Raw genomic sequence first — 27888 nt, 5'->3', positions numbered from 1 at the left:
CTAATAGATAATTTGTATTATAACTGTTACAGTGGAGTACTCATTACTTTTTTTTTTCACATAAGAGCCGTAAATAAGTCTGTGTGCCTTTTTTACTAGGTTAAATTATACTCATAACAAGAAAGCTTGTTTCCTTATGATCAAAACTAAATATGTACCAAAAAAATGGGTCAGAACATTCACAAATTGCTGTCTTCTTTCAGGAAAAAAATCTACACTTAACAGCATGTCCCTTGTAGATCCTTCACCTTCCTCTGAAGGTACTTGTGGACCATTGTTCCCAGCTCCAAAATACTCACAGTGCTACATAGCTATTTATTACCTCACTCCTAAGAGTTATAATTTTTAGTACTCTTTCACCCTAAAATAATCTATGACACTGTCTCTATGGGCTCCTTAATGCTCTTTTGCAAAATAAATAAATAAATTGGAAACAAAAAGTTTTGCCTTCACTATAGAGATAAACACAGTCAAAGTATTATCTCTAACTCAAAGTGTCATCCATAAATAAAAGCCCTTAATGCAGGTTTCACTAGTGATTGTAGTTTGAGTTGGCTGTCCTGCTGAGTTAAAGTTAACTGCTAATGGAGCCCTTCTAAAGCCAAATCCATTCAAGGGACATTCATCCTTCAGCACCTTCCTGATATATATCTATATACAGGAAGAAAAGACTCTTTTTTTACAGTGCCATTCAGGATGAAGAACTACAGGACACTCCTGCATACCTCAATGTTATACACAGGTGATCAAGTAAATGTAGGATTAGTTTGGAAAGTAAATACAGAAGTATTGCATACAAGGATGCTCTTCCTTGAGAAAATAAAACATTTCAATGGTACATGTACGAGGAAAAATATATTATGCTGTTCAAAGTTTTTTTGTTTATTCTATTAGCATATATACAGGGTTTTTCAAAAAGATGGACCCAATTTGAAATGACTATCACTTTGAAATTGGGTGCATCTTTCTGAAACGCTCTGAAGACCAGGGCTGTCCAACTCATTTTCACTGGGGGCCACATCAGCCATGTGGTTGCCTTCAAAGGGCCGAATGTAATTTTAGGACTGTATGAATGTAACTACTCCTACATTTAACTGCATCACACATACAGACTTTAGACAGAGTTACTAAACACATTCTTCAGCCTTTTCAATGTCTTGTTTTCCTACCTTCTTTTTAAAGACTGACAGATATGTCTTCTAATTCAGTTGAGTTTCCACATGCATCAAATCTGGCTTGTGGTCTCACATATTTCTGTTATTTTAATCACCAGAAATATTTATTTCTGCTTAAGTAAGTATGTGTTCATAATAATTGTAATTTTAAGTTGGCAGAAAAACTTGAAATATTAAACAGTTTCTCTATGCTCCACGCCCTGTTTACAGCCACAGTATATAAAGTGTATACGCTATATTTAGCTGAAGAGAGGCTTGTTACTAAACTGTTTCTTATCACTTATGAGTAATCTGCCAATAGCCTGAAACTCTCCTGCTGCTGGGAGATATTCTATAAAATTTCATTTTATATTGAAATTGTAACAAATGGGAGTTGCAATGATATGTTTGCTCTTACAGAGGTTGAGAGTGAAAAAAATACAAATAAGCAGCAGGGAAGGGGGTAATGGCTCAGCTAATCGCAGTTTAATACTCTTCATCTTCCTCACTTAACTTTTCTCACTGAGAAAACTAACTTTTCCACTTTGGGTTAGGTTTTTTTCCCCTGCACGGAAGAGCATTATTCTCCATCTCAGAATATCTGCCCTTCTTTCACCTGTTGCCAGTTCATGTTTCTTTTCTCCTACCCAAATACAGACACATTGTTCTAGGTGCATGCAATGTGCACTGATTAGTGAACACCTTTCAAAATACAATGTATTAAAATACTGTCTAGAATTTTACTAAGTGAATATATTTGATTTTTCTGACAATGTCTGCACTTCTTTTCCTGATAACAATATTGTTTACACTCTCATCAAGCCTACAGTTGATACCAAACTGAGGGGACCAGTCACTTTTCTCTAGGGCAGGAGTGCCATCCTGAGGGACATGGACAGGCAGGATGAATAGGTTCAAATTCAACAAGGACATGTGCAAAGTCCTGTGCCTGGGAAGGAATTTCCTTGGAACAGGTACAGCCTGGGGCCAACTCCCTGAGAAGCAGCTCTGGGGGAAAGACCCTGGGGGTCCTGGTGCACAGCAAGTGGCACGCAGGCCAACAGCGAGTCCTGGGAGCAAAGGTGGCCAATGATAACCCGGGCTGTACAAACAGAGATTGGGGGAAGCAGCTGTCACTCCTACTCAGCACTCAGACCACACCAGGATACTGCATCCAGTTTTGGGCCCCTCAGTACAAGACAGAGACTGAAAACCAGGATCCAGCTCAGTGAGGGGCCAAGAAGATGGTGGGAGAGATGGAGCACTTGCCCTGTGAGGAGAGGCTGGGGAAGCTGGGCTTGTTCAGCCTCGAGCAGAGATGGCTCTGGGGGGACCTAAAAGCACCCCCAGTGCCCATGGGATGTCCTCAAGGAGACAGAGGTGGGCTCTTCACAGCGGTGCAGGGTGGGAGGACAAGAGACAACAATGACATTGGCGTCCTTATGGATTAGGAAAACAAGAAGCCTGTGAAATTTACTGAGTACAAGATCTTTCTCAGATGAAAAGATTTTTTTGAGTATTTTAAAGAGCAGTTCTCCAGACAGTGAGGATTTTAATAGATGCTTCTGCAAATACAGTGATAAAGAACATAATCCTTGTATTTTAGGGCATAAATCTCAAAATGAGAATGCTAGAAAGAAGTCTGCCATATGTACCTGACATTTCCTAAGTAGCTCATGTAGCTTCTTGTACTTATTCAAGTACCCACATTCAACATGGACCATTATAATGCACTAGTTATGGCAGTTGCTACTGTAATCCAAACTTTAACTATGTGGTACACCCAGTCCCCCAATATATGTATTAGCTATATTGATAATTATCTGAAATTTCAGTTGTCCAAATGTTTTCTGTCTCCCGTGGCAATTAGATAATTGAGGTCATACTGCAGTCACAGATTTTTCACTTTAATACTGTGTCTTTTCATCCCAAGAAGAAAAACATGCTGCACAAATTACACTGGAAAAATTAAAGCCAAAAATTATCCACACTTTCTGAACTTTTTATGATGTAATATTTAAACTGCCCAAGGAATACTAATGTCACTTTTAAAAAATATTATTATTTTTCCTCCATTGTTAATAATAATAATTTTCTCTTTTTCTGATTTGTGACCTATATTCCTATGGAGGAGAGGAGAGGAGAGGAGAGGAGAGGGGAGGAGAGGAGAGGAGAGGAGAGGAGAGGAGAGGAGAGGAGAGGAGAGGAGAGGAGAGGACAGGAGAGGAGAGGACAGGAGAGGAGAGGAGAGGAGAGGAGAGGAGAGGAGAGGAGAGGAGAGGAGAGGAGAGGAGAGGAGAGGAGAGGGAGGAAGGAAAAAATTTTTGAAAAAAATATTTTTTTCTGTGTATTTTATTACAGATACCTTTACTGCTCAGTTGAGCCACGGACCTGCATTGTTTGGGGCTGCAACACTGCATTTTCCCTGGCGATCGCCCAGCACATTAGTGTCTGCCAGAATGTCAGACTTTCTTTATCTTTCTCCAGTGATCATTAGAAAAATTACCACCTCAGTTTCCTTGGCTGATGAAATGCTGTTAACATTTCTCTTCTTAGCTAAAAGTGAACAGAATCAGCACTAACGTTGAGGACCCCTGAATACTCCATTGCCTCTTACAGTCAATCCTACATGATACCGACCATTTCAATGGGACTGAGCAATACATAGTTTTTTGGACGACAATAATCATAACCATTTGCAATAGTCATGGAAAGTCAAGCTTTGAATTAATCAGTAAAGTATTCTAAGGGACCTTATTGAAAGATAGCGCAATATTCATGCTCAGTGATGATGGGAGTTATTCCAACGCCCATATAACAAAAAGCAATTAAATTAGGAAAGAAATAACTTGGGTTGATGCTGATTGTATGAGAGAAATAAAAATACAGTGAAACTTCATTTAATTCAATGAAAATACACTCTATGCATTAAACAACACAACATTGCATTAACCTATATAAGTTGATTAAATGACTGTAAAAATAAAGCACATGAAAAGTAGACAGCACAAGCAGGGAAGAGGCAATATTTCAACCACTCAGGCAGCAAATGGATAAGATGTAGACTATGTGGGTGAGATTTAGTTCCCCTAGCCAGAGATATCTCTAATATAGTAATCTGAACATGAATTATTCACTCTCAATTCTCTTTTATAATCAATGAACTGAAACAGGAACTTCAGCAGTCATCTGACCTGTGCTAAGCAACTCCTTCAGGAAAAGATGACCCTTACACTAAAAAAGTTTCACACCCTATAAAATCATACTTATCTCTGTTGACTCTGAAGGTAGTCTAGATGACTAGTTCTATGATATAAATAGTATAGTTTCACTTCTCTCTTAGAACTACAGAAGAGAGAATTAACAAGACCATGTGGAGAGGCAGAAAGGCAGACTGAACATGGGAGGCCACAGAGGCAGGTGAATTTTAGAAGTAAGAGAGGGCAAGTTCTGGGAAATCAAACAGTCCTTCAGGAAAGCTGATCTCTAGATAGAAAGATCGACTGGTCAAAAATCTTTCTACACTCCATAGGTGAGTTTCTTTTTCGCTCTTAGAGATTAATCCAGGCTCAGAACATGAATATGAAGTTCCTTCTAAGGGAATACAGTAAAATTCAGCCTTAAGATGAAATTCTTGCAAGTATAACTCTACAAGAAATCTTTGAAGTTATTAGTATCTCCCAATGGGCTTTTCTTTCATCTGTTTTCTGCCTTAACAGCAGAAAATTAGGAAAAGGCCATGGTATATGGCAAAGTGGTGCCTCAGACTTATCATTTGGGCTTCATTATTCCTCTCTATGACTTCTAGCTCAGCAGCAAACAGGATACTTTTTTTAACTGGTATGGGGCAAAGACTGAAGGGCAGATTCTCTCCATTCTATTTTTATTTTAAGTCAGCAATGTCAGCAGTCATCACAGGGAACAATTTATTTGAGATCCATATTCTACCTCAAGAAGTCATTGACATCTCCCATATTTGCTTCTACCCAAATCCTTCTCTAAATATATCTCTGCAAATCAGTAATAATCTTACAACATTGTCATTCAAGATAGGACTCGCGCTACCCTGTGTCAGTTGCATAGAAATTAAGCCACTCATCTATACTCTTTCTATAGTCACTGAAGAGAAAAATTTACTTCCAGCGCATGAGGTATTCCATCCTGAATTCTGGAAACCTCATTTTTTTTACCCATCTACTACAGCAGGACCCAAATTTTTGCTTAATTGCCTGCTTCCATGCCTAGACTGTTATTTGATATGCAAGATCCGTGCCATGTTGTCATCAGTATGCTTTTTCTGAGAAAAGGCTGAAAAGCAGGTTTACGTGGGCCACGATGGTCACAGACTGGGAAGGCTTAGTTTGCGAAACTCTCAGAAGACTCTAAGTGAGCTGTTATCTTCTCATGCATGACTCGCCCTGTGCTGTTGAAAATGATCTACAGCATGCACATTGCTGCTCCCATGAAGTGCCCCAAAACAAGAAAAAGATTGTGTGAGTGCATTTACTGCTAGTGCTAAGATACTGTTTGTCAGCACAAGAGCAAGATCCTCTTCAGTTCAAAAAATCCTGCATCTTGGCATGCGTACTTTGGCATGCAGGTCCAGGATGTTATTAATCACTAAGTGGAGGGAGGGCAGATGTGAAGTATTTTGGGCAGCTTATGGTAGAAAGACTTGAACAAGTCACTTAATCTAAAATAAAGATTCTAAGAAAAGGAAGGTCAAAGAAACAGACTGGACGGAAACTAGGTAGGTTATTCCACTGAGAGGTGCGGGGTGTGTGCTCTTTCTCTGGGGGTGGTGTAAGTGCAGTTCAGAAAAACCTCCTCTGAACATGGCCTAAGAATACTTGATCCTGAGCTAGCTTCTAGATACACATTTCTGACTATGTAACAAAGAGTGAATACTGACTTTTTTCAAATTAGTCAAAACCTATTTGTTTTCTTGATGTTGTGTGAATACAAATTAAAGCTTAGCTCTCTTTACATTTTGAAGTATTCCATATGTTTTCCACTGTATAAATTTGGCAGAAAAGCTTTGAAACACAGTTGAATTGTGCAACACTGTGAAGCTTAACAACATCTGTCACCTTAAAATACTTAAGTCTGGTTTTTTTTCTGAAATTAATTCTACATGTTGGATACAACATTATTAATAGATTTCCAAAATCTCTGGGATAGTACAAAAAACCTCCTGTTTTTTAAAGGTTTTAAAACTTCCTCAGGATAGAATTTGAGAATAAGAGTGTCTTTAAATGGACCCAAGAATCTCCTTCAGTTTCTACCTTAGTGTTTTATTCTATTAGCTTCTGTCTCTCAGCTTTTCAAAATTAATTCCTAAGCAGTGAAATCTTGTGCCTAACCTTCAAGGTAACTCTGCAATGCTTTTATGGCACTGCATTCTGCTTTTGGAAACAGTTCAGTGTACAGAAAACCCTTCCCATGTGAGCAGGAATGGATTCCAAATGTCCACCTATGAAGTTCAGAAGTGAAGCTCATTTTTTAAAAGAAATGTCTTACTGTAAAACCCAGCTCCTTTCCCGAGAGCCTAATTATGAAGCAATTGCTTTTACCAGGCCTGAGGGCATTTTATTTTTAGTGAGTTTAATGATGCTACATGCTGGCATGTTCAGGAGCATTTTGCAGGAAGAGCTGTATTCAAACTCTTTCTATAGTACCTACTTAGCAGTCTTAAGCATAAATCTTTCGGTATCCAATATTTGGAGGAACTCTTTCATGTACACTAATTCAGAGTGCTGTTTACAACAGTAAAAGAGAGGAGTAGTACTTGCTGTGTAGAATTATTATCTAGTATTTTAAAAGGGGTTTTTTTGCTAGTTAAAATAGAGACATGCTAGAAGACTTACAGTTTACATTATGTCAACATCAGGTTTGCACACAACAGTCGTGAATACAGTAGCCATAGTGAAGAAATTATTTCTCTCTTCTGTAGGCAAGTATGAAATTGCAAAAATCACACTAAATAAATGTGATGAATAGAAAATGGTGTGGCTGGCATTCTGCCTTATGTGACGTAGTTGCAATGTCAAAGTAAAGATCTGTTTAACAAAATAAGCAAATATTAAAATGATCATGCATAACTTAAGACGGACATTTAAGCTTAATGTGACTGCTCCTCTCCAGATGTAAGAGTGGTCTTTATTTGCTATAGGTATTCCCAGTATTAAAACTACTCCTGAACAACAACATCTTCTTCAAGGTTACATAAGCTTTAATTTATCTGTCTTGAAATTCATACATTAGCTAGTTTCTCTTAACTTACGTAAGTATCCTCCATATTCATTTAAAATATTTAAGAAAATAAGGTATAGTTACAAATGCTATTTGCATAAATGAAACTGCTGCATCTTGGCATGCTCAGCTATATGAAGAGTCAGCTGTATGTTGTTACGGATGTGCTTTGTACCCTCTCGATCTGACACAATACTGGGTTGTTTAAATGGAAATGGCCTAGGCTGATGGAAAGTGAAATCAATTTTCTCCAGTCCCTCAGAGGGACTAAAATTTAGAAGGTAGAAAAACTTGACACAAGAAACAAGGGATTTAAGTATTAATGGCGGGTTTTATAAAACACAGCATCAGGAAAACCTGTGTGCCGCAACGGGGCATGCTCTTAGCCATGGTTCCTGTCCAGCTGCTGTGTCTGGGCTTGCTCCTCAATATGGAGCTGGAAGCCCCAAAGGAGGACACCCTTCTGGCTCCTGTCCAAATGAAAAGTCGGGATATGGCCGGAGTTCACACACACAAACTGAGGACTTGGGAAGCACTCCCAGGACCTGCAAGTTGGACATTGGCTCTAAGGCTCCCAAGCAGCTTGAGAGAAATGGAGGAGACACTTCTAAACAAATGTGTGTTTTTCATATAAGAGAAAAATGGAAGGAGAGAGACAAAAAAGAGAAGGAAATACATATAAGCAAAGTATTGCTCAAGAAGAAATTATATACAGACACAGAACTCCTAGACTATTCAGAGGATTCTTGGGTGAATAATTGCCTAAAGCAGGCAAACATGCAAAGATGTTTTAGTGCTTTGTTCAGGTCTGTATGTTTATAAAGTAAAGAATAACTCTTCTGGAGCCTGCAAGTCTGTTTGCTTCATTTGCATATCTCCCTAAAGACAAAAAGTGTAAATCCTCCACAAGGCTGCAGAAAAATACATGCTTGAAGTAATGGGAAGTCTTAAAATATTCTGGAGCTCTTGGGTGGTGATACAGCAGATCTGCAGGAAAAGTCCAAGGAATATTTTGTGTTCTTTTTTTTTTTTTAATTTAAGCCAAGAACACTTCTGAGTTTTCAAAAAAGACAAGTGCCCCAGCTTTGCCCTGAGTTGGTACTCAAGTGACACACTTGTGTGCCAGCAAGTAAGTCCACACACAGCTAGAGATGAACATCGGTGCTATACCCTGCTCAGAGCAAGGAGAGGAACAAGGTTCAGTAGCCCATTGCGGTGGGACCTGAACAGAGCAGTGTGCTGAAGGGCAGCTCTACCAGGCTGGGTGGCATCATGGAGAGAGAGACAGCTTCTGGGCAATAGAACTTTTCCTCTACTACACATTCAAAACCCACAGACTTTAAACTAACAGGAAGAAGCCACACCTTGTACACTGGTAATCCCCAAAACTGTACCTATTCATCTTAAAAAATGTATATTAATGATATTTTATGCATATCATATTGCCCATGTAAGGGTATCAGTATTGTTTACAGATTTTAATTGTATTTCATAATAATCTTCATTATGCAGATGCCTAAGCTGAAGCTTAAAGAATTTGTAACCTTCTCAAAATGGTCATGTAGTTGCACTGAACTTAAAACTTTAAAACTGCAGAAGTGATGCAAAGAAGACAAAAATAGTGGCCATAGATTTTACATGAAAACTTGGAGACTATGGTTTTTAATTTATGAAACATAAAGCCTGGAAAACCTCAGAATAGTCTGAAGCTCATTACTCCTGTCACTGCAGTATTCTTTAATCATTATAGCACTGATAGTAAGCTTAAGAACATATATATGGATATGGACAAATACTGGTTCTCCAGGAGGGATAGTGATGGCACTGAGAAAGTACTGGTATTTTCTGTAAAATGAATACTGATTTCTGCAACTTAAGCTACCAGTATAAAAATGTAAAGTCATATTTTTAGAAAATGTGAACTTCAAATTAGGTTCCTAAAAGCATTATATCCCAACCTCAATATCAAAAACACCAGAACTGGTGCGTATCAGTCTCGAATGATTGCAGAACAGTCCACGTTTCCCACCCTTTTTTAGTCTCAGGTCGTTTCAATGAGCAAAAATTAAGGCTGTAGCCAGAGTCAGGTGTATAATGAAGAAAAATGAAGATCTGACATACTAACTGTATCATTCATAAAAAATAAAATAACATCATTCAGTGTAAAGTAAGTGAAACCATGTTGCCAGGAATAATAGCCAAAGAGAACCCCAAGGAAGCTGGTAAAAGACTTTGAGGCATGTGTGTGGCACCACTCAGAGAGTCAGTTTAGCCAAATAATGAAACCAAAAAGAAAGCAGAAATTCACATAACAAAGTTGTGAATTCTAACTATAAAATTACCTCAGGAATTATATTGTCTTATTCAATAAATATTCAACAAACTTCCAATTACAATTTTGACAACAAAGACGTATGGCAAAGAAATTCTGGCAGCTGGCAATACTTGATTGTCGAAAACATTTAGGACTCTCTGCTTAGACACGGCAAGTGGGACTCGGCACTTCACAGAAAGTTTAGTGTTAGGGGAAAATATGCGAATGTCTTGAAAGACAAATGCTGCACTGTGCAGAGGAAGGACAAAGCCACCAACACCTACAGGAGCCAGCCTGGTTCTGCTCTGTTTGGTTTGGTGCTACCCAGCCAATGCTTACAGCCACTTACAGCCACTCACAGCCACTCACCCAGCACTTATAGCCATATGGCCACTAATAGCCATACGGCCACTTATAGCCATATGGCCAAAAAAACAGCCACAGTACATGCTGCCTTTACTCCATGTAGTAATTAAAGGGTGAGGAAGGGAAATGGGGCTATTTCAGAAAGGAAACCGAGGGTAAAGTAGCTGAGAAAGCAGGCCTACACAGGCAAAAGGACTCAACAAGAAAAAATATTTAAAACAATCCTATGCCAGAGACATATTACTTGGAGGGAGAAACAGGAGCTGCAGGAATCTTTAGCATGGAAGATTTCAGTCTGCAGGGTTAAGTTTTAAATCCCAGCAGCCATGGCTGCAGCATATCTAAATAGCTTATTTCATAAAGTGATGGTTTAGCTGAAGCATCGCTTCCCAGCACTTGGCTCATAAGCAACAGGAACTCAGAGTAAAAAAGGTCAAAGCAAAGACACAAACAGCCAAACCAACCAGTACACCTTTTACCCAAAGCAATTGCTTTCAAAATTAATGGAGGTCTCTCTCCCATTACTTCTGCTTCTGGAGTCCATGTTTTTCTTTGTATGTCCACAGACACTAGCTTACCAAACATCTGCATCTACATTGCTTTGATTTGCACTCCCTGCTCGACAGCATATTTTTCTCCCGTTCCTCAATTCCAAGCCAAGTATCATTAGCTCAGTCAGTAGCACCATTTTCCAAATGCATTGCCAGGTCTCAGCTCTCTCACATCCTCTCCCTTTTGTGATTACCCCAAGAGTGTCCCTCTTGATCTTTTCATCAAGGCGATATGCAGATTCTTTCTGAAGCAGATTCTTTCTGAAGTTTTGCTCTCTAAAACACAGATTCTTTCAGATTGCTAAAACTGTCACCAAGGCTCATATCACTGTGCATCTCAGTTATTGCAATGTTCTCCCTCAGCCTAGACAGATGTAATCCGTCATTGGTATCCATGCAAAATGCTCCTGTGAAGTTCATTTTCTGAGCCCATCATCTGCCTGTGTCATTGTTACCTACACATCCATCCATTGGACACCCTTTCCCCACCTCATCAGTTACAGCCACCTACTTCCACTTCCAAGAAGTTTCAAAGTCTAACTCATTCCCCTTCAGCCCCCTCCAAGCATTTCTTATTCTGTACCCAACAGCTCGTTATGCTTGCCCTCCACGTCTGACTTGTTAAATGTGAGGATCTTTGTTCTTCTTTCTGTGCCATTCTTCTTGGTAAACATCCCTGAATGAATAGTACTAGACAATTGAAAATATTATATTCATTGTCTGCATCCAAGATTAGAAGCACCGAGGTTTTGAATTCAAAATGCAGTAACAGTAAAGCTGGATGAATAATTTACAGCATGGAATCTATTTAATGAATTTTGCTTAATTTTCTGTTTACAAAATGGTGAATTTGTTATTCAGAAACACTCATCCAATAATCTTTGTAAATTACTCTTGCCATGTTTCCTAAAAACAAGCAAATTTGAAAATGGATCTGTTTTGATGTATGTATAACTTACATGGTAAATTTCTGTAGCCTAGTTACAGGAGTATATCTTAAGAGGCAGACTGTGGGTACAAATACTAGTGAATACATATCTAAAAGTCACTGCCTGGCAATAACTTCTAAAATTACAGTTGTTGTGGTGATCATTCCTAGGAATAAACTTAGCTTCCAGAATATCATCCGAAACAAAAGATATAAAAACACGAGCTATTTTTATTTTAAAATGCAAATGCTTTTTTGAAGTAATTGTCATTTTATTTTAAGCCTAATTCTCTAAGGCAAAGAAAAATGGTTCATTGCCTGGGTTCTGTCTTTCTGTAATGCTCAACTGAGTCATTTTTGCTTAAACCTACAGTAACTTTTTTAGACTTCTGGTTAAAAAACAAATGAAAAATAAATTTGGGAGGAGAAAAAAAGGTACGTACAGCTTCAAAATAGCCACAATGCACATTGCCTTCCTTGCTCATGAGTGGGCTGTGGAGGGAAGCAGGGGATGTGTAGGGAGGCTTAGGGGACATGCAGATGTAGGGAGATGGAGGAAAATCCAGGATGAAAGGATCTGAGAAAGAACTGACTATATGAAGGCAGTAACAGTGGAGAAAGGGTTTTAGAGGTGTAAGACATCCTTCCATAGAAAAATACGTTTTGTTTATTCCTCTGCTCATATAATTACATGGAGGTCTTAACTTTTTGGAGTGTTTATTCCTTTTCTGAATGCATAAATCTTTTCTTCGCTATCTCAGCAGCCATCATCTTATTCCACTGGTCAGGACAGTATTTCCATAAAGTAACACCTATCTAAAGTGGCACCAAGCTAGGTGAAATGCAGTAAGCCATGGTCTAAATGCTATCATATTAATGGCCTATGTAAAAATAGTCTTTCTTAGTATTCTCACAGGGCTCAGCCAAACTTCCTTCCAAACAGCACATAGAGTTTTACATACTTTATTTCCTATTCCCATGCAGCCACAGTTTTCGAAAAAGAATGTCCTGAATGCCTCAAAACAGTTAACTAAAATTAATCATCTGGGAAAATACTGACACCCATGTACCAGATAGAGCATGTGAAACAGGGTCACTAGATATCACTCATGACTGAGGGTCAGAAGTTCCTCAAGTCCCATTCTCAGAGCTGGATTGAGATCCAGTGCAGTGACACCAGATAAATACAAACTGGGGTCAAACTTCCAATCTTTTCTGACTATATCACTGTAACAATTTTCAAATGATGGTTGGTACCTCCCCTCGTAGTCCTCCCTGAGCACGACCTTTGGCTTCAGAGCACTAGTTAGTACAAATCTCTAACCCAGGAGCACAAAACTGCGATCTTTTACTTTGGTATACTGTCCTACCAGCCTATATCTATACCATGTTCAGTTCTGTGGTACATATTGTAACTTTTGAGCCACGGTTATTATTTAGGTGGGTAATTAATATTTTTTTATGCCTTTTAAAGTGTATTAGAGGCCACAAATGAAAGGGACAGAACTCATCTGAAGACATTTTCTCTATAGACTGTCAACAAATACTATTTGAAACAGTTTGAAAACTAGTGATTTAGTTTGCAAGGATCAGACAGAAAACAAAGTCAATATATAAATTTAGAATAACATTTTTTTCCTTTGGTGCATTCAGTTGTAAAAATGAAATTTGCTCTGCTTTTCCTACCACAAAATTAAAGGTATTACATAAACCAAACGGATTCTATGTAGATTTCACAGGATAATTATACAGATAATTTCTTAACTGCATTTATTAAATTCTACCTCCCCTCTTTTTTCTCTCACATACATACTGGACACCAAATCCACTGAAAAGAAGTAAAGGTGATGAAGTCTGTAACAGGACCAACACATGTGACTACTCCTTTTCTGCAGAGCACTACAGGAGCTTGGAACCCCAGTGCCGTGTCCCACTTATCCCATTTACTATGAATGGACGTCTGCTGTCCTCTTCCTATTTTTCAGTAGAAGTTTAAATCACTTACAACACTTTTTTTTAGTGAATGCTTTTCTCTGTATGGAAAATTTGAATTATTTCAGCGGAAAGATAAGTGCCTAAGCCCAAAACCATTTAAGTTTCAACTGAGACAGAAAGCATTTGAGTGCCTTCCAGGAGCTTCAGCTTGGGCTGGAATCATCGCTGTACACTTCATCACCCCTATGACACTCTGGTTGATGTGTCCCCTAAAGGAAACCATACTATAATAGAGGAAGTGTACGTACCTACAGGAAAATGGGAATATGAAGCATATATTCCCATGGGGGAACCATGATGACAGCTCAACATCAAAGTATTTGATTTTCAATGGGCATATTTCAGGTTGCTTTTTCACATGAAACAAAAATATTGTATTTCCATTTCTACAGGGAAAGTATGCAATTTAGGAAGATGGCTACTGGGATTTTTTCCTATCTTCGTTTCAATTAGACTTTGCTAACTTAGGACTTCAGTTATTACCTTGTAGATGTCCAGGAATCCACACTGATGGTCAAATCGCGTGTAGAGTTCATTCAGCATGCTGATGACCTGCATGGGCGTGCACTGTGCACAGATGGCAGTGAAGCCAACAATGTCTGAGAAAAGCATGGTGACATCATCAAACTTCCTGGCCTGAACCTGATGCCCCTGCCACAGCTGCTGAGCCACTTCTTCAGGGAAAATAGAAATAAGGAGATCTACTGTTTTCTTTTTCTCCTCTTCCAGGGCTCGGTGTGTGCATTCTAGCGTTGCCTTCAGCTTATCCATTCGTTTTTTCAAGCCATCCTGGGCCTTTGCTTGCTCCCCAACCAATATGACATCGCGAGTAGCATCATGGATAGGTATGTCCGAAAGATGGAGGCCTCGGCCCATGAGTTCATCCAGCTTGTCCACACAGGGGGAACCCAGAAACAAAATCGAATTTGATTCTGGCACATGAATCATTTGTCCTTTAATTTCCATCACCTGCAAAGTAAGAATAGAGGTTAGAAAAGGAAAAATTAGCTGATATATGTGGATCCCCACTCTATTTTCTCCACCTTTCCTGTTCAGCTAAAATGACAAACATAAAATGTAGCCTTCTATACAGAAGTTTCTTACACCTACCTATTCAAGTAATGAGACTCACACAGTCTGCTCACCAATGTGAGTCAGAAAAGAGCCTATACTAACACAAAAGTATTCCCAAATCAGATGCTCGATTCTATTTCAACCCAATTAAATAAGAAAGCAACCGCAATAACATGTATTTCTCAGAATAGTGTGTAAATAATGCTTTTAAATTTTGCTCCTGGAATGTACCTGGCCTTAAAAGAAAGTTTCAGAATACCTCCATCTCTGTTACTTAGCTATAAATAATCAAAAGCACAAAATAAAAGGGAAATGAGAACTATGTGAAAGCAGATTAGCGAAATGGTGAAGTAGCTTCCATTCTTTTTCAGCCAAACAGCTACTAAGTCAAATGCAGCCATGTTATAGAGGAATCAAATAAGAAAATATGTGAGAAAGAACTCCATAAAATAATAAATGGCATGGGAAAAGTGTACCAGTGCTTCTGTTTCCTATTTGCCTTCTCATACATGCAGCAGAGTTGAAGGCTGACATTCTGTTAGAGTCTGCAGATTTCTTGGTAATATTGATTCAAGTAATTTGTATTTGAAGAACAGAAGAAGGAACAGTAGGAAAGGAGTAGCAGGTGGTTCATCACTCCGCTTTATACATTTCACGTTTGTCTGTAAATGGGTAGATGTTTTGAGTGCTGTCTAGTGGTTGACGCCAACAAGGCCCTAGCTGGATACTCTCGCTCCATGATGGCAGTTGAGCACAGAACTACCACACTGAAATGGACATTGAAAACCAACTGTGACGATATATTTGACATTTGGGGTTACATACATTCTGATTTTTATTAATTTACTTGGGTCACACAAACGTAACTGTCCAATACTGTAAAGGGACATTTCTCACCTGAATCTAGTATTTAAAAAACAAAACCACATGAACAGAAAACTGTTTTGTTTAAGCAGAAAATAATTTAATCAGATAAACTTGATCTCTTTGTAAATACAGCCCGCCATAGCCTCTGCCATGAAAAATAATCATTGTTAACGTTTTCATTACAGGACTGCACAAAGACCAGGGCAATACTGTGCTTGGTGATCTAAAAAAAGGATGTCATAGTCAAAACAGGCACAGCACACAAACCTTGTGCATCTAAGCACCGTGTTAGGCACCATAATGCCTTACATCTGTATTCTTCTATTCTACACAATCCACTGAAATAAAAAGGTCTCCTCCAGTCACCCTTTCTTTCATCATGTAGGCATTCTCTAACTCTCACATGATTCACTTTATCATTTAATCCTCCTTCCATCCATAATCCTCCCAAGCAAAACAGGAAAACCTCAAACACAGAATCCAGAGGTGTCTGTAATAATTATGTGATTGAAGTGTCCAGAGACCTGGAAGCTCCTGCAGAGCTGACAGCTACCCCTACATGGCACTTTCTATGTTTGGGGAAGGTGTTGGGAAGCTCCTGCTTCTATTAGGGATTTCTGACATCAGATAAAATTCTGTCACTGCAGATCCTACTGTCAATGTGGGCACTGAACCTATCCCGTCCTCATGCCCCGTACTCCATGCTGCCAGCAACCTGACAGATGTAACTTCTGATGTCAGCATGGGAACTCGGCAAATAAAAATAAATTAAACGAATTAAAATTTACAAGTTTCCTACTTTATGTTCCCACATACTTGCTAATATTTATGTTTCTAAGCTCTGTTTCCTCAGCTTTGTTCTGGGACAGCCACCTCTGTGAGAAAGCCAGCTACCTAGATGGGCAGATTTAATGCTCCAAGAGTAATTGTTCTTTTCAATTTTTAAAACATATGGCTCCCTACTCAAAACATAAGGGAAATAGGTGCTTCCCTTGTGCATGCAGCCTCGTCCTCTCAAGGAGCACATCAAAAATTGTTTCACCTCTGAAGTACAAATTGCCAAATGTGAAATATATGATATGGCATTTCTAAATTCTCTTCTTATTTTGTTCCCCTTTGCCAGAGAGTTTTTCTGTTTTCTGTTCATAGAACTTCACTGGTGTGCAAAATAAATGTATCTCATATTATCACTTCTCTCTTCCACCTCCAGGTGAAAATAAGGTGTCAGCTCAGGAGAAGGGAGTGTGACCACAGACCCTGGCTGAGCCAGCCTGGCCTGGGGCTGGGCTGCCTGTCAGCAAGGAGCCGTGTTCCTTCTGCTAACCTGCTGTGAGACTAGAAGAAAATTAACGCGTCCCTCTGTGCTCCTGCTTCGCCTTTGTCAATTTGAGGTGTTAAACTCTTTGATGTGATCTCTGTCGGTGTGAATATACTGTGCCAACCTTCCCTGGGTGGATTCTTCTCAGGAAACGCTGATCGAGTGAATAAGGTACTAAACAGGCACTCTGGAGTCAGCTGCTCTGCTTCTGGGTAACCCTAGGCAAATTACCAACTCTGAGTGCTGATTTGGCCTTTCAGCACAGCAGGAATAAGGATATCGACCACCCTGTAACACACTTTGAGACTTACGTGTGAGAAGCAATAGAAGACACAAACAATCCTGTAAAATGCGTAACTAATAATAACTTGTTCTTCTGCCCAAGTGAGCTGAGCCCCTGCTTCAACAGGTTGAGGTTTTCTAGAGCATTTTTGGAAAGTTTTGCAAAGATATTCTCCCCACACGACTACTTAGTTTCCTAAAAGTGTCAAAGGTTCAGTGCTATTTTGGTTTTATCCTCTGAATATTATTATCACTTGCTCTGCTTAACAGGAATAGTTGACGTTGCCTATCACTCTTTTGATGTTACATTAGTGATCTTGATGTCCTACTCTCTCTTGATGAATGAGGGGTTTTTTTAGAAAATGGCTTGCTGGTCTCTTCAAATTGCTAAATCAGGTAACTGGACACCAGAAGCAAAGCTGCCACTGCTCGCCTAGGGAAAAACACTCAGGTCTTGTAAAACACAACAGTAGAGAAGAGCTAAGACTGCATCACTTTTTGCAAAGCCCTTTCCTTTCCAAAGAAGTTTCTGAGATAATTCATACTCTTTCTAGAGGACTTTGGTTGGCAGCTGTGACCCAGCATAAGGCCCACCTCTTTTCTGTGGACTCTTGCCTCTTACATCCTTCTCTGCATCTTAAACTGAAGGAAATAGGACATCAGATTTGCCTGAAGCTTGCCATAGCAAGTCACACTTCTGGGCATCTCCCCAGACATGGACTGCTTTACACCTGGACCATAAGCCTACAGGCAATCAGGATATCATCTTTCTTGTAAGCAGGGAAAGATTGAAACATATCTGTCCTCAGATGTATTTAATTACTGCTACATTTCATTGCTTTCCTGTTTCTTTAGTTATATTCTTACTGAAAAAAATGAGAATAATTCTACTGCCTTCAGAGGGCATTCTCCTGATCTACAGTGGTATAAGAGAACGTTTCGAAATGAACAATTACATATCATATTTTATGGGATTACATTGCTGTGAAGCAATGATGCGGCCCAAGTAGCTCTAGGATGAAAAACAAAAACCTATTGATGAATATAACTTTCACTGCAAATCCACTGCAAAGAAAGGGGAGGAAACAGAAGAGGCCCAGTTTGTCAGGAACTTGTTCAGCCTCTCTCCCCAAAGACCCACCCAGGGAACACTGACAGACTCTAAAGCTGCCGTTTGAGAACATGAGAGAGTCTCCTACTGTGCTGTACACCAACAGCTACTTCATTAGGTACACGATATCCAACGCTCCACATGCTCTGGATGTGTGCCACCCTAGGATTAAGTATGAATCAAAAGCTTATGAATCAAATGCCAACTCCACTGCCTGGTCTTTAAGGAAAAGCACAGGGAAAAACCTCATTTGTTGCACTGGTGGAAGACAATACTTCTCTGTACAAAGACGGGTGTTTTGCAAGGGTGACTGAGATGAGAGTAGGTGTAGACACCTCCTGGAAAATATTAAGGGAAATATGAGACAGTATTTTTTGAGAAAGAATTGGGGTCTTAAAAAATAATTTTCTTCATCATTAGGCCAGGCCACATACCCTGCAGCCTCTGCAATCCACAAATTTTAATGGAGCTGCTGCTTTGACTTTGTTCAGTATGCAATCCCTCCCAAACTGTGATTATCGCCTTCTTTATTTAGGAGTTTTTACTGGGAGTGGGTCAGGAAACTTACAGTGCTAGGCCACACTTTTGTGAACAGTTACGCATGCATGCTTGACTTCATACAATGAAAAAATTAAATGAAAATAAACAAACATGCTTTTTTCACAGGCCCATGATTATTTAGAGGACTGGGAAGACTGGAGGAGAATCAGCTTATGACAAATCAACCTAGACACTATCATCACTTCAAGGTACAAAGAAAAAAACATAAACTCAGAAAAAAAAAAAAAAAGCATCACTGCACACTGAGGATGAGAGTATAAGGTGACGATTAGAAAGGTGAGCCAGCTGATAGCCTAAATTTTAAAACAGCTGGATTCACTTCTCTGAATATCCTGTAGGATATATGGCAGTGTCTCAGGGACATTTACAGGAAGATATTCCAAAATATTTAGTGGTTAGGGGCTTAAGGGATTTTTTGAGCATTGAACAAGGCAACAGGACACTTCTAGAAATAAATGTTATGACTCTGCTTGTCATGTTTCCAAGTGAAACATCTAGAAGAAGGGCTGCAAGCATGATAGACAACACTGAAATTAAAAAAAAAAATCTCTTAAACTGGAGATATAGACTAAAAATAGAATTCAAAATAAGGACAAGAAATACGCTTAGGCAGAAATAATCAAATGCAAAAAATACAGGCAGGCTAATAGTTCCTAAGAAGACAGCCCAGAGTCTATAGAGTGAAACAGCCAACAAGTCATGCTGTCATTAAGAAAGAAAACACTACGTGGACTATGTAAACAAGAATATATCTTGTAAAACACAGAAGTAATCCTTCTGCTCTGACCACCAGTGTTCAGGCCCCAGATGGACAAATCTGTTCCTGTTTGATATAACAAAGAGTTGGATCAATTGGAGAGTCTGGTGAAGAGCAATGAATGTGATGAAAGGTCTAGAAAATATGACCTACAAAAAAATTTGAAAAACTTGATAGTTTACCCTAAGGAAGAAAAATCTCAGGGTGGGGCTATGAAACTCTTCAAATATGCTAAGAGAAGATGCAAAGAGGTCAGACATAAGTCCTTCATTGGTCTAACATATTTCCGCTTTAAATGCTCCAAACATCAATTCAGTTAGTTAAAGAAGTCTTGATATGCCCATAAATTTAACCCTGCTCTCTGGTTGTCACAACTCTGAGTTTAAACAGAGAGAAAGGAATAGCCATTACAACCTCCCCTATAGTCCAGCTCTGCTTGTAGAGTGGGGTAAGTCAGAGCCACAGCCAACAGAGCTAACTGTGGAGAAAGATTCATGCAAATAAGAAAAAAATCATATTCAAATGAAGCCCTCCCAAAGCTTGCGGAAAAAAAAAAGGCATTTAAATTCAATATAAAAATCATAACACGCCAGCTTCCATTACACTTGTTTTATTGATAAAGCTAAGAAAAGTATATATCTTCTTCACAGAAACAAAAAAATATTTTTTCAATCGATGCCTAATGCAATTGAATAAACTAGTCAGCATTTGCTCTGCACAACTCAGGACACGCTCGGGTTCTTGCAAAAGTATAACTCTCAGCATTTGCTTGCAAGTTTGGATTTCCAGCTCAATGCATTGTCAAAAGAACATTATTTCACACAGCAGCAAAGTGACTGTTACAAATTTCTCCTGATTTATAGAAATCCCCAGGGTGTTACATAATGTGCAACAGTCTCCAGACCAAAGTGAGCAAATTTAACATTTTCTGTGCATCGTAGATACCTCCCAGACATAGAATGGCAGCACTAACAACGCAGGAAACCCACCTTTAGGGAATTCAAAACTTTGGTGGGAATACATTCATGTTCTATAACGTAAAAATAGTGATAATGAGACAACCATTAACATCCTTCAGTTGTAAACTTGGACCTCCAGAGTGATTTCTTCATATCAAAAGAATAAGTGTGGCAGACTAAAAGCAGACAAATTAGGGTCAGAAAGACCTTCTCCACATGAAGCATAGGTATGCATGGCAAATCAACGCATGGAGCCATCTGTAAGTAAATATGAAAGGAGAAGACGTAAAGGATGCGGCTCTATTCTTTGCACATTAGTCTATCAAAGCAACTAGATAAACAACAGAAAATCGTGGATTACACCTGAAAAGATCATGGTGATTTACAATTTCTCCTTTCTTGCTTCAAGACACAGACATTCCTTTTAAGATGGTACTCCAGACCCGCAGCCCAAGCCCTGGTTCAGTCTTGGCCTGTTCGCGTTCCCAGGGAGGTGCCAATGGCCCGGCTGGTGCTGCCCCAGGCTGCCCCGCTCCTGGCTTGGGTGGCTGGGACAGGCCCCGGCTGCCAGGCCCTGCCCGTCCACCCTGGCTTCTTCACAGGTGGTGGCGTTCAGAAACTGTAGGATTTCTGCTCTCAGACCCATACACAGCGCCTGAAGTCATGGACAGTACGAGCCCCATGCAACTTGATAGAATCACAGAACCATTTCAGTTGGAAGAGACTCTCAGGATCATCAAGTCTAACCATAACCTAACCTAACCCTACCACTAAACCATGTCCCTAAGAACCTCCTTTAAACACCTTTTAAACACCTCCAGGGGTGATGACTCCACCACTTCTCTGGCAGCCTGTTCCAATGCCTGGCAACTTCTCAATGAGATTTATGTTCTTGACATAAAGTTTAAAATGGACAGGAGGATTAACTGCTCTGAGAAGCTGCAGATTCTACGGAGATTCCAGTTGATGGATTATTTCACCATTTTTTCAGATAACTTTGAGTCAGCCAGGAGCCTTTTTAAAATTCCCCTGAAAACCAGAAGCCCTGCTGCTTGACACAAACTGTGAGAACGGTGCTGGCAATAAACATGCTCTAAACAGGAGGTCCCCAAGCCACACACTTGTATTCATTTTGCATTTAAACAAAAGCAAAATGCATTTTTTTACTTACAACCCCACCACAGTTTGATTAAAACAAATCAATCAAAGTGCAAAAGTGAAACTTCTCATATTTAACAATCTCTCTCTGTGTTTGTGTCAGACAAATGGAAGAGAATCACACTACATTTCCAGTGAATATATGTTAAACACTACTTCTTATTTTAAGTCTTTCCTGGGAAAAATAAATGGATTCTTTTTGTTGCATTTTTCTTTCCATTTTTAAAAAGGGATGGAGTATGAGAAAACAAGAATGTAACATTTGAGAAAGTCACTAAAGCTCTCTGAAAAGTTGGTTCTTCAGGCCAAATGAATCTCCATTAGCCTGATAAGGCAGTGAAGTGGATGCTGACAAAAATGCGCATTCAGTTTGCAAACTTCACAGAGGTAAAAATTATGCTCATTACAATTAAGTTACCTGAAATCATTATGCTAAATTAATAGATATAGACCCTAATACAATACTTTTCATGTCATCTTCTGCACCTGCTAATATTTTAAGAACATTCACATGAATCATCTTTTATAATATCAGGTATTCTTTGACTTCCAAACATTTCTGTGTGTGACACTTACAATGTACTTAGTCAAAAGAAAATCTTGTAAACCATGTAGGAAAGTTATGAGCCTCATATTTTGCTTTTAGTGGGGTGGGGGCAGAGGCAAGAAAGAATCTGTGAAAAAAATTAAACTGTGGTTCCAGTTCTTGACTCCCAGAGAGCACGTGATGAGCCCACAGCTCCTGCCCCAGAAGCAGATCTGAGGGTCCGCATCACAGCCCGGCCCCCGGCTGGACACGTGTTCCTGGGGCTGAGCTCGACACACATACTGGAGAGTCTCTGGCTCACCACTGGTTTCAATGGTGGCTGGGCTGGTCCTTACCAGAGCAGCCTTGACACAGAGAGCTCTGAATTACAAGCAGAAAATTCCACTTCTGAACAGAAGATAATGCACCATCATTAAGTACCTTTGTCTGCTTGACTGCATCTTTGAAACCTTGTCTCTCTTTTCTTTTTTTGGAAGTTATCTTACTAAGTAGCATAATTACCAGCACCCAGAGCAAGGTAATGCTCAGCACATTCCACTAGACACAGTTTTACAAAAAGTCAAAGCATCTGCAGGGAAATATTTTTGTAAGTCTAATATAAAATAATAAAAATAATTTCAGATTGCCTTTAAGTTACAACACTTTTTCTTTTAAAACAAACATGTACTTTTATTTTTACCTTTTGTTTACAACATAAATCCAGCATCAAAAATCTTTCAATTTGTTTTGAATTATTTGACAAAAATTTTAAGAACTGTGAAGTTATGCAACAGCAGTAGTAGCTGATTGAAAGACACTAAAGGATGAGCAAAATCCTTCCTTTAGCTTAAAATTCATCCTGTTCCATACCTCTAGATCTTTTTTTTTTTTTTTCCTTGGCAGCACAGCTGCCACACAGCACTGCGCAGTCATGCCAGGGGAGAAAAATAGAAAAATCACCAGGGGCTGAAACTCCTCTGGAGACCTCACTCTGAACTGGGCCCTTCTTTGCTGTATGTTGTGCAAACACACCACATCGCACCTTTGCTTTTCTGCTGAGCTTACACTACAACATGCTTGACTTAACACTCAGGATGACACAAGTGAGATCACCAAGATTATCTGTCTGGTTAAAAAAAGTGCTACATATATTCACATGCTCAAAACTTTAATTATCTCATGCCTGTAAAGACCTTTATAATTGACAAATGTTGTTAGTTTGTTAAGGACAGATATTTTTATTTATACCTATCAATGCCAACCAAGCAAGATTATGGAAAAATGTGCCAGTGCACTGAAGGCAGTGAAAAGGCTCCCATTTCCCACAGTATTTTCACTTTTTGGATTAGTTGCTACTGTTTTCACCATAAGAAATCAGTCCTGCCCCCAATCCTTCCACTATCAGTATTCAGCTCCTAGCAAAAGCTTCTCGCTTGAACATGATCCGTCCCAGCTGCCTGAGATGACCTGCTCACAGCAAGTACTCTTAGTCATTCTGTGATATTTCTTGCTAAGTATTTTTCTTTCTCAGCACCAGGTTAGTTTGTTCCTTTGTGCAAACTGGTTTTATCAAAATGCAATGAAATGGTTAAATGAGAATCTTTATTCATGAGAACAGCAAGCAATGAGCAGCAGAAGCTGCTTTCCCCTTTGATCTGTGCAGAACAGATAAATATAGCAGCCATTAGGAGATGTGACATTTTATCACCAACCTAGGTATCTTAAAATTCCTGTGATTAAAAGATCTCTTAGCCCATGCACTAACTAGCTTGCAGAAGTTCTTCTCCTTGAGGACTTCCATGCTCCAACTCTTTCCCTATTTCATCTTAGGTATATAAATCTGCTCCAAATTCCTGCCAGCACCCCACAAAGGAAACTGATTAGATATGGAGTCCTCTGTTGGTATTTTTACTTTTTTCTTTTCTCTTTATTACCTCATATATCAAGTACTTTTGCAGCTTTGATAAAAGACTCTATCATTAGAATTTGATATCAAGATTAATCAATTGTGATCTCTTGGTGCAGTACAAATTTTCAGACCACCAGGAGAAGAAATTTCTTATTTTCCCAGTACAATCATTCTTAAGTTAGATATAATTAGAAAGAGCCATTCTATCTCTCAGTGAAGTCATTGTAAATATATCCAGCTGATTTTAGTGGGAACTGTACCAGATCTTTAAAATTAAATTTCCTGTATTTTTCTTAAAAAGGTTGAATTTCTTTCAGTATGTTCAACACAATACATTAGAGCATTAGGCGACCTTTCATCCATAACTTTCTATTAGTTACCATATTTGACCCCTACCAGTAAAAGACAATCTTCATGTGGAGTCTCTTACAGGCCATGCTAATGATCTGAATTTGGGAAGAATGCATTGGCCTGGTTTAGCAGACTCTGGTTAAGGGTGTCATTTTTAACAAAATTCACAATGCATTTATTTTACAACCCATCAAGAAATTAAAAGCAAACAAAAACATTTAAATGCCTTTAACTTAATTTTAAACAGAACATATATAGAGTGTGAGAAGGAACAGCCAGATGTAGTGAATATTCACATTTCTGTATGGGTTAAAATATCTGTTTAGTTTCCATTTTCTTCATTGCAATTCATTGATTTTTTTCTTAAAATCATGACAAAGGAAATTAAAAGAATTAAGTGGAAGGTGGTATTTTAAAACCAAAACATGGTCTCTGTTGCCGTGATTTTCTAGCACAAAGCGAAGAAAGCAGACCAACTCGCTTCTGTGGCCCAGGCTGACAACAAAAGAGAAATTTGAAGCTCTCCCCAAGGTCTTAGCTGCTCCACATTGCTACCTGGGGGCCACCAAAGCCTGGAGGAAGGTTGATCCTTCAAGCGCAAAGGTATGGGGCAAGTGTCAGTGTGGATGCAAATGGGAGACCCAGCTGTCACAGTCAAGAAGAACAAGGGAAGCGACTCTAAAAATGCAGAGAACTGCTGCCTTAGGAAGCTCCCCACTCAGCCTGCAGCTCTCTGTCCTCAAATACCTCCAGGGAGGTTTGCAAAACTGCTCAGTACTTGCTGTGAGCAGACAGACCACGAGCCAGCCCAGCTCCAGAAACCACAGGACTGCCCCAGCACAGTGTCCTGCCTCTGCTGAAGCACCTTGCTGAGTAGCAGAAAATATTTGCTCAGGCACAGCATGATGCTAACCTGGCTTTGGGATCAGGGCCAGCTTACCCGTGACACGCTGGCAGACCGAGCGGAGCTAATGAGAAGCTGTCTGTACACACATCGACAGGACCAACTTGTCCAATTAATGCGAATACTGACCTTGCTATATTTGAAAAGGCAGTTATATGGCATGGACTAGCCAGGAGGGGCCTTGACAAAAGTTTTCCAGACAAATCCAGGCCAGATGCGATGCTGTCGCTGCAAATGGAAGGGGCTGATGAGCCTCCTGTTCATCACACTGTTCGAAACTGGCACCACAACCAAGGGTGTCATTGTAGAAATACGAACCCCTAGTGCTGTCCTTAGCTGTAACCCAGCAGCGTGGGTTTTGTGGGCTCATCGGCAAGCTTCCCCCAGGGGCTGTGCCCCCCTCAGTCTCTGCTCGGGTTATTAAGGACCCTGCCTGACCCTCGGTTACAGGAGCAGGGGCTCCTCGATGCTCTTCCTTCCATAGCTCCTGACAGAAAAAGGACCCTGCCTAGAATCTCTCATGAAAAAGACTCCATGAGAAGAGCCCACAAGAGAACAGACTCCCTTTGTGGAAATTAATTTACCTTAGTTTTTCTGGTTTTTACCTGGAAATCTGCAGCCTTTTGTGGTGATGATTCACCACACGGCTCAGTTTTATTACTCATCTGTAGTACCTCCTTCCTCTGGCACAAATGTTTTCATTATTTGCACTGCATTTTCATTATTTATTTGGGTTTTGCTTTACATGGCCTGTCATTGACTCATGTAAACTTACATGGTATATAAGCTTACTTCATTTACGTGCATACGCTCATAAATACCTCCTTCAGCACAAGTCATGATCCACTTGGATTCAATAAGCCAAAGGTAGGCTTAATAATACACAGTTTTGTCTTACATTATTTTGCACGAATACCAGATATTCCTAGAGTGCTGTAGTACACTGTAATATGTAGATTTTTGCTACACATTTACACTGGAAATCCCATCCTCTCTTCTGAGCATTATCTCTTTATGTTTCATGGTACTCAAACTAACATAAACACCAGAAACAGAAGTATTTCGTGAGTTTTCAAATACAACTTGCCGTATTTGGATAGACATCGTGTCCTCCAGAATGTTCAATTTTTGTTATTTTATTATTTTCCATAATCTCATACTAAAGTATTAAGAGTATATAGAGCACTTTGAGGAATATTAAGTGTTATTGCATTATCAAGGTGGTGATTCTCTGAAATAAAATTCTAACCCTCAAAATGGCACTGGTTGTGCTAGGAATACAGAATACAGGACCTCAGCTTCTCATGTGTGATTGTATGGTTTATTTATGAAGTTAAAATAAATAAAAATAAGCCAGTTTTCCCAAATAATCTATTCTTGCACCATGTTCCATCAGAAGAATAATCACCAGAAAAAAAGGGACAGTAAAATGTAGCAGTTCTTAATCACACTGCAACAGTGTTTTGATTTCAGTCAATGGGATTATTCACAGATCAGTTGATTTCTTTAAAAGGAGAAACTATTCTTGTATTCACCAAGGAAATGAGAGAAAATGAAGGTGATTACACAGCTTCAGGTAAGACAAAATGACACAGAAAAGCAGACTGATTTTTGTGCCTATTTCTGTGTTAAGACACAAATTCTGTCACAAGACAGCAAGTTACCTTTTGTTTAAAGAAGTTTTCCAACTGCTTTAAAAATGCAGGGCTCTCCGGGGGGGGATGCTCCTGAGCTGTAGCAATGAAAAGGCCTAATCTGAAGAGGCATGAAGTTAATGGGGAGGCTGCTCCTTGGCAGCAGTGCGGTCCGCAACAGAGGGTCGCAAATGAGTGGAAAATCCCTCTTTCGTCAAATGATCAAAATACATTCATCTTTTAGTGGAGGAAACAAAAGATTCTAGGTTATGTCTACCAAGGTATACTACAAGTATACATTGTGCCGGTTTATTATAATAACTGGAAACAGTCTGGCATAACCAGCTCTCGGATGACATTTGTGGTTTGTCAGTCACAGCTAAGCAGTGCAACCAGCCATTTTCCCCAACCTCTTCCCACACATTTGTGAAAGGGAATAATACCCTTCGCTCAACAGGCAAGAAGATAAGCATCGTTTACCAGAACTCATCTTGATGTCTTAGTGACTTGTGAAAAGATGGAAGAATGAAATCTCCTGCTCTCCTTTCTGCTTTGGTTGATGGCCCCTCAGTCAATCTAAAACACGCCTGTATTTCACACACAATAACCAAACCGAAATATGTTAAATGACCACAGATTACCAAGGCACATCAATTACATTTACATCCTCAGAGTAAAAATCCTGACTTAGTGAAATAAATGGCTAAACAGCCAACTTTTCTATGTAGAGAACTCCACTGCAGCTTCTTTTCTATGCTATGAAATTATATACTATTTGAAGACTGACAACCATATATAAAATACCTTGTCTCTGTTTACTGCAAAGGTTCACAATATCTTAATGCTTGTATTTCACAAAAGCAGTTAACAACTGAAGTCAACAATGAAATTAAAACAAAGCTTATCCTGTGAAAGCT

General features: G+C 39.3%; 1 protein-coding gene across 2 annotated transcripts in view; it reads right to left on the bottom strand.

Moving 5' to 3' along the window:
* GUCY1A2 (guanylate cyclase 1 soluble subunit alpha 2) overlaps window positions 1-27888 on the bottom strand; it is a 157638-nt gene that overhangs the window by 61408 nt on the left and 68342 nt on the right. For both annotated transcript variants that reach the window (XM_065642937.1, XM_065642947.1), the window contains exon 5: window positions 14044-14529. In XM_065642937.1, the coding sequence (XP_065499009.1) occupies window positions 14044-14529 (486 nt within the window). The remainder of the gene's footprint in view (window positions 1-14043; window positions 14530-27888) is intronic.

The sequence above is a fragment of the Caloenas nicobarica genome, chromosome 1 (assembly GCF_036013445.1).
Source record: "Caloenas nicobarica isolate bCalNic1 chromosome 1, bCalNic1.hap1, whole genome shotgun sequence".
NCBI classification, from domain to species: domain Eukaryota; kingdom Metazoa; phylum Chordata; class Aves; order Columbiformes; family Columbidae; genus Caloenas; species Caloenas nicobarica.
This window is presented reverse-complemented; position numbering and strand designations above follow the sequence as displayed.